General features: G+C 36.5%; 1 protein-coding gene across 3 annotated transcripts in view; it reads left to right on the top strand.

Moving 5' to 3' along the window:
• Positions 1 to 14,779, top strand: part of EFR3A (EFR3 homolog A) — a 110,415-nt gene that overhangs the window by 66,927 nt on the left and 28,709 nt on the right. For all 3 annotated transcript variants that reach the window (XM_082721099.1, XM_082721100.1, XM_082721101.1), the window contains exons 11-14: positions 2,075 to 2,189; positions 3,162 to 3,213; positions 12,345 to 12,517; positions 13,187 to 13,262. In XM_082721099.1, coding sequence (XP_082577225.1) covers positions 2,075 to 2,189; positions 3,162 to 3,213; positions 12,345 to 12,517; positions 13,187 to 13,262 — 416 coding nt within the window. The remainder of the gene's footprint in view (positions 1 to 2,074; positions 2,190 to 3,161; positions 3,214 to 12,344; positions 12,518 to 13,186; positions 13,263 to 14,779) is intronic.

Raw genomic sequence — 14,779 nt, 5'->3', positions numbered from 1 at the left:
AATTCTCAGTACTCTGGTAGTTACTAGATCACGTAGATATCGCTAGGAGACTAGGGAGCAGCGCTGCTATGCCTTTGGCACTTGACAGTACAAGGCTATTGGCCAAATTCATTTTTTTAACAGTAATCAAGAACTTAGCCCCCTGCGGTATTCTTTCTTTCTTCGCAGTCAGGGTGAGGGGGGCTCTTCAGCACCTCCACTCAGTGGTTCAAGTACAAACATACAGAAAATAAATTCCCTTCAGGGCTCTCCTGGCAGTTGGTTATGTGGGAAACCTATGCCTTCGTGGTAATAACTGGCTTGCTTGGAACAGAAAACCAGTGTCTAGTTTTGCATGGTGATTAGCAACATATCTAATTGGGTTCTTGCAAAGTTGAAAGTACCTTACAGGGAGGAAGGAGAGGTAATAATAATATAGGCTTTGGAAATGAATAGCCTTCACCTCAGGCCTAACTCTTAGCTGTGTGGTTTTTTGGTTTGAGCTATTAACCTCTCTAATCCACATTTCCACAAGACGCAACTGAGGTTAATAAAAAATTGTTCCTAGACTCATATGGTTATTTTGAGGGTCCCAGTACAAAGTAGTTTCTTAACCCCATCGATAGTACTTCTGAAGTGTTAGAATAGTATGCTTTACGTGGATTGTGTAATGTTAGGATCATGAGATTTTTCATATGTTTGTGGCATAAAATTTTTATACATTGTTGAATTTGAGATGCTAATCTGTTGGAAATTTTGCATCTGTATTCATGAAAGATAGAGGTTTATAGTTTCCTTATTAAAAAAAAATGATCATGAGATTTTTGATTACAGAAGTATGCGATAAGGGAAAGTGACTTTTATTCCCAGGTCCAATCAATGATAAATAGAACAGTTTGAGTTTGCATAGATTATTAATTCCAATCATAGAAGCTTAAGAGTTAAATTGAAAAAGTAATTTATTCTTAAATATTAAAAATGAGTTTTTTATAATGATCATATTGCATTTTGAGAAATGAACAAAATCAGCATAATTCAATACCTGTTCTGATCTTTCAAAGAAACGACAGTTTGGGGTTTGAGTAAGTGAAAATTTAATGTTCTAGATCTTCTAGACTAGGAAGTAAACCATTAAAGGCTAGAGCAGATAAATTTAAAATATCCAGAAGACATAAGAGTACGTGAGAAAAATGACAAGTAAATAAGGTTTTGTGGTTTTTTTGCATTAGTTGAATAATACATTGAATTAACCCATTGGATTAAACAGTAAACCTGGCTCATTGTAATGAGATTTTACAATATTTCAGCAATTGAAGCCAAAATAGTGACCTAATTATTGGCCTATTCACCAAAATATGGCCCAATTTCTGACTTCCTTACCAGAACAAGAATTGGGGCTGACAATATGTGAAAAAGAGTTTCATCAGAAATGTTACTGAGGGTTGATTTTTTTTTTCCCTTTTCTAAAAGTCCAACCCAAATTTTTTATGGTTTGCCATATGCAAAAGATTTTTATAAATCTTATAAACCATCTGCAAAAGATTTTTAGACATGTATTATTTTATCAAGTATTAATCTGTTCTGTACATCTTATATATGAGTAAATGAATAGAAGAAATTAGAATATCTGTTCAGAGTTTTGTTTTTTGAATTTTTTAAATTTTAATACAGTTCAAATCACTGTGCCACGTTCATTTCAGCTTCTTCACTGCCAAACCTGGGGGCAGGGACTGCTTTAGTTTCTCTGTCTTTGTGATGACTGAGCTATAAAGGTATCTGCTGCACTGAGCTTTAAGACTTCATGTTATCCTTACTTCTCTTGATATGCCGGGTGTAGCATCCTTTCACCTGGCCATGAGCAGAAAGCCCATCATTTCTTCAGTTCAGCCAGGCATGGCTACAAGGAGCACAGGGGCGTGTGCGGCCAGCAAGTAAGCTGACAGAAAAGGACTTTAGAGTTACGTATGTAACTTAAAGACACCATTTTACCACACATTGAAAGCTTTGGTTAAAAATCCATTATGATTGAGTATTATGGAAAAATAAAATTTCAACTTGTAAAATTTATCTTAACTTTTTCTTAATATTTTCATAGGATTTTTTGGAAGTAACCTACCAGATTATCAGAGGTCAGAAATAATGATGTTCATTATGGGGAAAGTACCCGTTTTTGGAACATCCACCCATACTTTGGATATCAGTCAACTAGGGTATGCATATGTAGTTTTCCTGGGCTCTCAAACTATAAATCTTAATGTAATCCTGGATTAAATTTCATCTTAATGTTGTAATATATTTTATATTCTTTTTTTGTGTTTTAATTTTTTAATCTTTTGTAATAAAAATCCTATGGAATCGTTTTTATGGCCCTACATTGCTAAGCAGTTGTGTCAACATTGCTTGATTTTAGAATCAGTTTTCAGTATATTGTAAATTCTCAAATTTTCTGTGTCTTAAAATGACTGGGTTGAAGGTTTATTTGGCCTGGACATTCTCTTATGTATACATACATAAGGTAGGGTAAAGCTTCAAGTTTCCTATAAAAATTGTGTAGGAAATTTAAAATTTTAAACTTAGTTTTGCCAGAATGTTGACTTACTCCTAGAATTCTAGAACTGAAAGCGATTTTAAAGATATGTTTTGGCTCCCTCATTTTAAACATGCTAAGGCTTTAGTTTAGAAATAATTTTGTGTGTTTTTAATTTCATAAAGAAATGATAGTCTTATTTGATTTATATTTCTGTGACCACTAATTAAATAACCCTTTTCCATTTGTTAGTTTTTTTAAAAAATTGTCTGTATATTGATAAATGTAAAATAGATACTATGTCAATTATATTCATGGTAAATATATTCTTACAGCGTCTTTAAATTGGGGTTGTTTCGTTGTGTGTTCATGATTGAATTACTGAATTTTCACATCATTAAATTTGTAGATCTTTCTCTTTGAGAGCCAATAGCTTTTTAAATTTTTGTTTGAATTTTTGTTTGTTTCTTATATAACTCTTAAATTCACATGAAATTGATGAGTATAAAGTGAGCCATGACTTTAGCTAGTATGGAAACAATCTATTTAATCAAAATGAATAGAATTTTAAAATCAAGTAGTTATATAAGTAAATGAAATAATGTCAATGTTAATTAAGATCAATAAGATAATACTAATATTTTATATATCTTAGGGATTTGGGAACCAGGAGGATTCAGATAATGTTGCTGAGATCTTTACTTATGGTAAGTCATTTAAGATAAGTGAACTGGGTGTGGTGAAAAAATAATGAATACTGTTATGCTGAAAATAAATAAATTCATTAAAAAAAAAAAAGATAAGTGAGGAATAGGGGCACCTGAATGGCTCAGGGGGTTGAAGCCTCTGACTTTGTCTCGGGTTGTGATCTCAGTGTCCTGGGATCGAGTTCCACATCGGGCTCTCTGCTCAGCAGGGAGCCTGCTTCTTTCTCCTCCTTTGCCTGCCTCTCTGCCTACTTGTGATCTCTCTGCCATATAAATAAATAAAATCTTTAAAAAAATAAGATAAAATAAGTGAAGAATAAACTTACATTACTGAAGAGGAACGAATAATTTCATGGTATCTGGTTTTTCTATATTGTAAGATACTGTTTATGGTTAGCTTTTTTTCTATGGCTTATATACTTCAATATTTTATTCTTTTACTATTTATTCCTCACTTGTGTCATCTTACTTGATCTTCATAATGATTGACATATACAGAGGATAGAAAGTGTTATGTTTTATACAGAAGGATGCCTGGGCTCAGACACATGGAGTGGAAGGAGGGGTGGAGGTTCACCAGGGTCAATAAGATGAAGACTAGAATTTGGATGGGAAACCATTTTCTTTGTACAAATCATGCTATTTCCTTCATACACTGCCCAAATAATGACTTCTCCTTTTAAAAATAATTTAACTATAAAGAGACAAAAAGGAAAAGCATACCTAAAATGTAAAGTTCTCTGGTTCTTTTACAGTAATCATTTTCATCTTTTATTTAACTATATCTTAACTATATCTAGGATAGCGCCAAGAACAAAGTAGGAGCTAATTATTTGGAATGTGTGTCCTTTCCAAATCTTTAAAGATCTTTAAAATTTCTTTTAGGAAATATTTTTTGTACATGATCCCTTTTAAAAAAACAACAAGCAGGCAGAACGTGGAGGGGTTGTGGATGGAGGACAGAGGAGGAAGCAGACTCCTTGAAGAGTGGGGAGCCCGATGTGGGGCCCAATCCTAGGACTCCAAAACTATAACTGAATTGAAGGCAGATGCTTAACCAACTGAGCCACCCAGGTGACCCCCCTTTTTTAAAAAATAAATATTTAATACCTAGGGATTTTGTGTTTCATAGTTAATTCTGGTTATGGTATTTGCTATACAGAAGTTTATAATATAGTCAGATTAATCAGTCCTTCATATGTATTTTATGCTTTTTTTTTTAATTTTTAATTTTTTATAAACATATGTTTTTATCCCCAGGGGCACAGGTCTGTGAATCACCAGGTTTACACACTTCACAGCACTCACCAAAGCACATACCCTCCCCAATGTTCATAATCCCACCCCCTTCTCCCAACCCCCCTCCCCCCCAGCAACCCTCAGTTTGTTTTGTGAGATCAAGAGTCACTCATGGTTTGTCTCCCTCCCAATTCCATCTTGTTTCATTGATTCTTCTTCTACCCACTTAAGCCCCCATGTTGCATCACCACTTCCTCATATCAGGGAGATCATATGATAGTTGTCTTTCTCTGCTTGACTTACTTCACTAAGCATGATACGCTCTAGTTCCGTCCATGTTGTCGCAAATGGCAAGATTTCATTTGTTTTGATGGCTGCATAGTATTCCATTGTGTATATATACCACATCTTCTTGATCCATTCATCTGTTGATGGACATCTAGGTTCTTTCCATAGTTTGGCTATTGTGGACATTGCTGCTATAAACATTCGGGTGCACGTGCCCCTTTGGACCACTACGTTTGTATCTTTAGGGTAAATACCCAGTAGTGCAATTGCTGGGTCATAGGGCAGTTCTATTTTCAACATTTTGAGGAACCTCCATGCTGTTCTCCAGAGTGGTTGCATCAGCTTGCATTCCCACCAACAGTGTAGGAGAGTTCCCCTTTCTCCGCATCCTCGTCAGCATCTGTCATTTCCTGACTTGTTGATTTTAGCCATTCTGACTGGTGTGAGGTGATATCCCATTGTGGTTTTGATTTGTATTTCCCTGATGCTGAGTGATATGGAGCACTTTTTCATGTGTCTGTTGGCCATCTGGATGTCTTCCTTGCAGAAATGTCTGTTCATGTCCTCTGCCCATTTCTTGATTGGATTATTTGTTCTTTGGGTGTTGAGTTTGCTAAGTTCTTTATAGATTCTGGACACTAGTCCTTTATCTGATATGTCATTTGCAAATATCTTCTCCCATTCTGTCAGTTGTCTTTTGATTTTGTTAACTGTTTCCTTTACTGTGCAAAAGCTTTTGATCTTGATGAAATCCCAATAGTTCATTTTTGCCCTTGCTTCCCTTGCCTTTGGCGATGTTCCTAGGAAGATGTTGCTGCGGCTGAGGTCGAAGAGGTTGCTGCCTGTGTTCTCCTCAAGGATTTTGATGTATTCCTTTCGCACATTGAGGCCCTTCATCCATTTTGAGTCTATTTTCGTGTGTAGTGTAAGGAAATGGTCCGAATCATTTTTCTGCATGTGGCTGTCCAATTTTCTCAGTACCATTTATTGAAGAGGCTGTCTTTTTTCCATTGGACATTCTTTCCTGCTTTGTCGAAGATTAGTTGACCATAGAGTTGAGGGTCTATTTCTGGGCTCTCTATTCTGTTCCATTGATCTATGTGTCTGTTTTTGTGCCAGTACCATGCTGTCTTGATGATGACAGCTTTGTAATAGAGCTTGAAGTCCGGAATTGTGATGCCACCAGCGTTGGCTTTCTTTTTCAACTTTGGCTATTCGAGGTCTTTTCTGGTTCCATATAAATTTTAGAATTATTTGTTCCATTTCTTTGAAAAAGATGGATGGTACTTTGATAGGAATTGCATTAAATGTGTAGATTGCTTTAGGTAGCATAGACATTTTCACAATATTTATTCTTCCAATCCAGGAGCATGGAACATTTTTCCATTTCTTTGTGTCTTCCTCAATTTCTTTCATGAGTACTTTATAGTTTTCTGAGTATAGATTCTTTGCCTCTTTGGTTAGGTTTATTCCTAGGTATTTTATGGTTTTGGGTGCAATTGTAAATGGGATTGACTCCTTAATTTCTCTTCCTTCTGTCTTATTGTTGGTGTAGAGAAATGGAACTGATTACTGTGCATTGATTTTATATCCTGACACTTTACTGAATTCCTGTACAATTTCTAGCAATTTTGGAGTGGAGTCTTTTGGGTTTTCCACATATAGTATCATATCATCTGCGAAGAGTGATAATTTGACTTCTTCTTTGCCGATTTGGATGCCTTTAATTTCCTTTTGTTGTCTGATTGCTGAGGCTAGGACCTCCAGTACTATGTTGAATAGCAGTGGTGATAATGGACATCCCTGCCGTGTTCCTGACCTTAGCGGAAAAGTTTTCAGTTTTTCTCCATTGATAATGATATTTGTGGTGGGTTTTTCATAGATGGCTTTGATGATATTGAGGTATGTGCCCTCTATCCCTACACTTTGAAGAGTTTTGATCAGGAAGGGATGCTGTACTTTGTCAAATGCTTTTTCAGCATCTATTGAGAGTATCATATGGTTCTTGTTCTTACTTTTATTGATGTGTTGTATCACATTGACTGATTTGCGGATGTTGAACCAACCTTGCAGCCCTGAAATAAATCCCACTTGGTCGTGGTGAATAATCCTTTTAATGTACTGTTGAATCCTATTGGCTAGTATTTTGGTGAGAATTTTCGCATCTGTGTTCATCAAGGATATTGGTCTATAGCTCTCTTTTTTAATGGGATCCTTGTCTGGTTTTGGGATCAAGATGATGCTGGCCTCATAAAATGAGTTTGGAAGTTTTCCTTCCATTTCTATTTTTTGGAACAGTTTAGGAGAATAGGAATTAGTTCTTCTTTAAATGTTTGGTAGAATTCCCCCGGGAAGCTGTCTGGCCCTGGGCTTTTGTTTGTTTGGAGATTTTTAATGACTGTTTCAATCTCCTTACTGGTTATGGGTCTTTCTATTTCTTCCTGGTTCAGTTGTGGTAGTTTATATGTTTCTAGGAATGCATCCATTTCTTCCAGATTATCAAATTTGTTGGCATAGAGTTGCTCATACTATGTTCTTATAATAGTTTGTATTTCTTTGGTATTAGTTGTGATCTCTCCTCTTTCATTCATGATTTTATTTATTTGGGTCCTTTCTCTTTTCTTTTTGATAAGTCGGGCCAGAGGTTTATCAATTTTATTAATTCTTTAAAAGAACCAGCTCCTAGTTTCGTTGATTTGTTCTATTTTGTTTTTTGTTTCTATTTCATTGATTTCTGCTCTGATCTTTCTGATTTCTCTTCTCCTGCTGGGCTTAGGATTTCTTTCTTCTTCTTTCTCCAGCTCCTTTAGGTGTAGGGTTAGGTTGTGTACCTGAGACCTTTCTAATTTCTTGAGAAAGGCTTGTACCGCTATATATTTTCCTCTCAGGGCTGCCTTTTCTGTGTCCCACAGATTTTGAATTGTTGTATTTTTATTATCATTTGTTTCCATGATTTTTTTCAATTCTTCTTTAATTTCCCGGTTGATCCATTCATTCTTTAGAAGGATGCTGTTTAGTCTCCATGTGTTTGGGCTCTTTCCAAACTTCCTTTTGTGGTTGAGTTCTAGCTTTAGAGCATTGTGGTCTGAAAATATGCAGGGAATGATCCCAATCTTTTGATACCGGTTGAGTCCTGATTTAGGACCGAGGATGTGATCTATTCTGGAGAATGTTCCATGTGCATTAGAGAAGAATGTGTATTCTGTTGCTTTGGGATGAAATGTTCTGAATATATCTGTGATGTCCATCTGGTCCAGTGTGTCGTTTAAGGCCTTTATTTCCTTGCTGATCTTTTGCTTGGATGATCTGTCCATTTCAGTGAGGGGAGTGTTAAAGTCCCCTACTATTATTGTATTATTGTTTATGTGTTCCTTTGGTTTTGTTATTAATTGGTTTATATAGTTGGCTGCTCCCATTTTGGGGGCATAGATATTTAAAATTGTTAGATCTTCTTGTTGGACAGACCCTTTGAGTATGATTTAGTGTCCTTCCTCATCTCTTATTATAGTCTTTGGCTTAAAATCTAATTGATCTGATATAAGGATTGCCACTCCTGCTTTCTTCTGATGTCCATTAGCATGGTAAATTCTTTTCCACCCCCTCACTTTAAATCTGGAGGTGTCTTCGGGCTTAAAATGAGTTTCTTGGAGGCAATATATAGATGGGTTTTGTTTTTTTATCCATTCTGATACCCTGTGTCTTTTGATTGGGGCATTTAGCCCATTCACATTCAGGGTAACTATTGAGAGATATGAATTTAGTGCCGTTGTATTGCCTGTAAGGTGACTGTTCCTGTATATGGTCTCTGTTCCTTTCTGATCTACCAATTGTAGGCTCTCTCTTTGCTTAGAGGACCCCTTTCAATATTTCCTGTAGAGCTGGTTTGGTGTTTGCAAATTCTTTCAGTTGTTGTTTGTCCTGGAAGCTTTTAATCTCTCCTTCTATTTTCAGTGATAGCCTAGGTGGATATAGTATTCTGGGCTGCATGTTTTTCTCATTTAGTGCTCTGAAAATATCATGCCAGCTCTCTGGCCTGCCAGGTCTCTGTGGATAAGTCAGCTGCCAATCTAATACTTTTCCCATTGTATGTTACAGACTTCTTTTCCCGGGCTGCTTTCAGGATTTTCTCTTTGTCACTGAGACTTGTAAATTTTACTATTAGGTGACGGGGTGTGGGCCTATTCTTATTGATTTTGAGGGGCATTCTCTGAACCTCCTGAATTTTGATGCTCATTCCCTTTGCCATATTGGGGAAATTCTCCCCAATAATTCTCTCCAGTATACCTTCTGCTCCCCTCTCTCTTTCTTCTTCTTCTGGAATCCCAATTATTCTAATGTTGTTTCGTCTTATGGTGTCACTTATCTCTCGAATTCTCTCCTCGTGGTCCAGTAGCTGTTTGTCCCTCTTTTGCTCAGCTTCTTTATTCTCTCTAATTTGGTCTTCTATATCACTAATTCTTTCTTCTGCCTCATTTATCCTAGCAGTGAGAGCCTCCATTTTTGATTGCACCTCATTAATAGTTTTTTTGATTTCAACTTGGTTAGATTTTAGTTCTTTTATTTCTCCAGAAAGGGCTTTTATATCTCCCGGGAGGGTTTCTCTAATATTTTCCATGCCTTTTTCGAGCCTGGCTAGAACCTTGAGAACTGTCATTCTGAACTCTAGATCTGACATATTACCAATGTCTGTATTGATTAGTTCCCTAGCCTTCGGTACTGCCTCTTGTTCTTTTTTTTGTGGTGAATTTTTCCGTCTTGTCATTTTGTCCAGATAAGAGTATACGGAGGAGCAAGTAAAATACTAAAAGGGTGGCAACAACCCCAGGAAAATATGCTTTAACCAAATCAGAAGAGATCCCAAATCATGAGGGGGGAGAAAGGGGATAAAAAGAGGTTCAAAAAGGAAGAAAGAAAAAAAAAGAAAGAAAAGAAAAGTGTTAAAAAAGAAAACAAATAACGAAAAATATAAAAAAGAAAAAATATATATATTAGATAAAGTAGTTAAAAAAGAAAAGGGTAAAAGTTAAAAAAAAATTTACCAGAAGGCAAGAAAAAAAAAAAAAATGAAAAAGAAAAAAATTAAATTAACTGCAAGACTAAAAAAAATCACAGGGAGAAAGCCATGAGTTCCGTGCTTTGCTTTCTCCTCCTCTGGAATTCTGCTGCTCTCCTTGGTATTGAAACCGCACTCCTTGGTAGGTGAACTTGGTCTTGGCTGGATTTCTTGTTGATCTTCTGGGTGAGGGGCCTGTTGCAATGTTCTCAAGTGTCTTTGCCCCAGCGGAATTGCACCGCCCTTACCCGGGGCCGGGCTGAGTAATCCGCTCGGGTTTGCTTTCAGAAGCTTTTGTTCCCTGAGCGCTTTCCGTAGAGTTCCAGAGGACGGGAATACAAATGGTGGCCTCCTGGTCTCCGGCCCAGAGGAGCCGAGAGCCCGGGGCCCCACTCCTCAGTGCGCCCTCAGAGAACAGCGCCTAGTTACTCCCGTCTGCCTGACCTCTGGCCGCACTGCGAGCTCACCGAGCCTGTGGCTGGTTCAAGGTAACCCCGAGCTGTGAGCTTACTGTCAGCTCTGTCTCTGTAGCCGGCTCTCCCGTTCCAATACCCACAAGCTCTGCGACACTCAGACACCCCCGATCCTTCTGTGACCCTGCGGGACCTGAGGCCACGCTGACCCCACGTGGGCTTCGCCCCGGTTTAGCCTCTGGAGCGATATCCCTCAGTGGAACAGACTTTTAAAAGTCCCGATTTTGTGCTCCGTTGCTCCGCCGCTTGCTGGGAGCCGGCCCCTCCCCCCGGGGTCTATCTTCCCATCGCTTTGGATTCACATCTCCGCCAGTCCTACCTTTCAGAAAGTGGTTGTTTTTCTGTTTCCAGAATTGCTGTTCTTCTCTTCGATCTGCTGATGGATTTTCAGGTGTTTGCAATCTTTAGATAAGCTATCTAGCTGATCTCCTGCTAGCTGAAGTAGTCTCAGCCTGCTACTTCTCCGCCATCTTGACTCCTCCTATGCTTTTTTATTTTATCTTGTTTAAGAACTTTTGCCTATTCTTTTATTTAATTAATTTTAAAATTTTTTAATAAACATATAATGTATTTTTATCCCCAGGCATACAGGTATGTGAATCGCCAGTTTTAAACATTTCACAGCACTCACCATAGCACATACCCTCCCCAGTGTCCGTAACCCTACCGCCCTCTCCTAACTCCCCGCCCCCCAGCAACCCTTAGTTTGTTTTGTGAGGTTGAGATTTTGTCTTCCTCCCAATCCCATTTTCTTTCATTTATTTTTCTCCTACCCCCCAATCCCCTCACGTTGCATCTCCACTTCCTCCTATCAGGGAGATCATATGATAGTTGTTTTCTCCGATTGACTTATTTCGCTAAGCATAATACTCTCTAGTTCCATCTACATCGTCGCAAATTTGCCTATTCTTATGAGCACATTTTGCTTATATTTTTTTTTACAAAAGTTTTTAGAATTTGGTTTTCCATAGCTAGATACTTGAAGTTTATGTGGTGTGAGACTTAGATATATTTTTAACTCTTCTAGGCAGGTATCAATTGTCCTAACCAATTTTCTTGCTCACTTATAAAATCACCTTGATCCTGTAATAAGTGCCCAAATATAAATACCCATATTTGCTTGTAACCCTGATAAATAAAGACTCTCCACATGAAATTCTTTTGTTTCTAAGCCTTTTAATTAAACAAATACCCTGAGTAAATCATCTTGTCTCTCCTAATTGTACCAGAGTCACCTGAATAAATGTCTTTGTGGTATGGTCAAAATGCTTAATAGCATATACATATATGTTCTTTAAAAGCTTTAAATTTAGAGGATTGGGATATATTCAGAAATGTCAAATCAAGTAATGAATAAAGTACAGATTTCCAGATTAAAAATGTATTCCTATTAACCCAAACTGCTTACTTTAAAAGAATAATTTGACAATTTAAGTTAAAAAATTTCAGTTCTTACCTATACTGTATTATTTGCTACCTAATACCTTGTGTCCAGTTAGTACTGACTACCTGTGCCACAGATTCTTGACCTCTCTGAGCCTCTTTTCTATTACAAAATGGAGATATACACTGATGCTCACCTCATAGGGATGTGGTAAAGAGGAAGTTAATATTCATACAGTACCTAGACTGTGCCTGGTGCACAGTAAATATGTGCTTTTATTAATTTTATTCTCTTTATTATGTTTTTGCAAATTAAAATCCTCATTAGTTTTTTAAAAAGATTTATTTATTTATTTTAAGGGAAAGCACTGTGGGGAGGGGTAGAAGGAGAAGGTCAAGGAGGGAGTCTTAAGCAGATTCTACACTGAGCATGGAAGCTGATATGGGGCTCCATCTCATGCCCCTGATATCATGACCTGAGCAGAAACCACGAGTCAGACACTTAACCCAACTGTGTCACCCAGGTGTCCTAAAATCCTCATTACCTTATAATTTTCCTTCTTGTTTTTCATTCAGGCTTATGTTCATACTTGCTGTTCCTCTAAGTTTATGGTTTTTATAAATTGGTTTGTGAATTTTACTGAAGAAGGACTCATGACAAAGGCTTTTTGTTCGTTTTTCCTCCCCATGATCAGGTGACCTCTGGATACAAAGCAAAGACAATTGTTACTGCACTGCCTGGATCTTTTCTGGATCCTTTGTTATCACCATCTCTCATGGAAGACTATGAACTGAGACAGTTAGTCTTGGAAGTCATGCATAATCTCATGGATCGCCATGACAATAGGGCAAAACTTCGAGGGATCAGGTATTGGGCCATTTTGAAATAGACTTACTGATAATGTTTTTAAATTCCCACATTAATGTATTCAAATATTGTAATTTTTTTTAATCTAAGAGCTTTAAGTTTTATTCAAAGTTTTATTTATTTGGTATTAAATAGGGGTACCTGGGTGGCTCAGTGGGTTAAACCTTTGCCTTTGGCTCAGATCATGATCTCAGGGTCCTGGGATCGAGCCTGGCATCTGGCTCTCTGCTCATCAGGGAGCCTGCCCTGTCCCACCCCTGCCTGCTTCTCTGCCTACTTGATCTCTGTCTGTCAAATAAATAAATAAGATCTTTGGAAGGGAAAAATAATAATAATTGGTATTAGATAATTTATTACATTTTAAGATAGCAAATGTTTGAAGATCATTTAATGTACTTTCAGAGGTCTCATCTACAAGTAGTTACTAGTTACATGAATTTTATTTTGATTTGTCTTTAAAGTTTGGAATGACAGGAGTCAAGATGAATTTATGCATTCCTTTTAATTGAGCTTGGTAATTCAGTAGTATCATTACATACAGGCTTATTTCAAATGCTCATTGAAATGTGTTATATTGTTCAAACTTCTAAGTATAACTATGATTTGCCTAAGAAGACATGATATTATAATTAAATGTGCTATTCATTAAAAATTATGTGTTGTCTCTAGAATAATACCAGATGTAGCTGACCTAAAGATAAAAAGAGAAAAAATTTGTAGACAAGATACAAGTTTCATGAAAAAGGTAGGATGATTTTCTTAAAAATAAGGCATATAAGTTATAGCTGTTCAAATTGTTAAGTAGTTTCTATATTGATCCTGTGACTTTAAAAGGAAGCCATTGAATTTTGCGCCATTGGAAATCTGTCTGCCGTCTTTCGCCTTCTAACATTACCACGATGTTCTTGACAGTGTCTCTTCCAGCCTATGTTTCAGCATTGGTGGATGGATGCTGCAATAGTTCTGAGTTCTTTTGAGTAAGAAGTTCTTGTAATTTCTGTCTAGCACTCCTCTCCACCCCAGGTGCACACACTGATTCTACTTTTAATGGCTTCAAGTTTTTGAAAATACTTATCACCATTAAATATATAAATATAATGAGTGTTTTATGTTTTTATTTTGTATTTGGCATTGTTCTGTCATTATTTGGGATGTAAAGATGAGGTAGGCAGGATCTCTGCCCTTAAACATAATATGTAGCCAAATTTTCATTATGATTAGTTGAATTTTGTACTTCTGTTGGCAAGTGGCTGAATTTAGAAAATCATGATACCTAAAGTAATTTAGCATATTGAATAATCTTTCTGTGTATTCTTAATCCAAAGCTTGAGCACTAAGTATTTGCCAGATTCTGGCTCAGCATTGAGATATGGCAGTATCTACAACACACATGCCAGTTGGTATCAAGATAATCCCAGTCTTGGTGGATAAGTGAGCCTGGTCTTTAGGGTTACAAGGAATAACAGATAGAGAGCCCCATAGGAAGACAGGTGCAGATATCTATAATCTGTTTTCTTTTTTGGCTTATTACTAGACCATGATTTGTCCCTGTCACCATCTTTTATTTTGCTCTATTACTATTGATTGCTATGTTTCAAGTTAATGTCCCCACACTTTCAAAACTTCATTTGAAAAATGATTTATAAAATAACATTTACTAAATTAATGTGAACAAAATACTTCTTTAAGTTTGGCTCTATTGTGTATGAAAAAAGTGGTTAATAAATAGGGCAAAGGAATTCTAGCTCTTTCCAACTTTTATTTTTTTCAGTATTCCTTTATATTATCCAGTTAGTGAAAGAAGTTGTTTCTCATAACTGAAGAACTTTAATCATTATTAGTAGAATGAAATTTGAAAACTCACTGTTAACTAACTTGTAGGTTTTGACATTATATAATGACATTAAGTGATACTGAATTTGGAGACTGGATTCATTTTATTTTATCTGGTATGACAGTGATAGAAATAATCCTTCTCTTTCCTTAATTTTGCTAGCGAACTAATTTTAAAAGGGTCCAGTTGAACCAAAATATTGGACTATTATTCCATGTTAAATTTTAAATTCTTAAAGTTGTTCTCTGAATTTGTTATCCTTCGATTTTATAATTTGAAATAACTGGCTAAGCATTTGTTACTGTTAGTATAAACTACTTCTTTTTGGTATGTTTTTCTTTTGGTGCAATCTGTTCATTTTTTTAAAATCAAATTTTATCTTTATAATTGGACACCCTTTTTCATTTACATTCGAATTTATCCTATCA

The sequence above is a fragment of the Mustela nivalis genome (assembly GCF_964662115.1).
Source record: "Mustela nivalis genome assembly, chromosome: 2".
Taxonomy (NCBI): domain Eukaryota; kingdom Metazoa; phylum Chordata; class Mammalia; order Carnivora; family Mustelidae; genus Mustela; species Mustela nivalis.
This window is presented reverse-complemented; position numbering and strand designations above follow the sequence as displayed.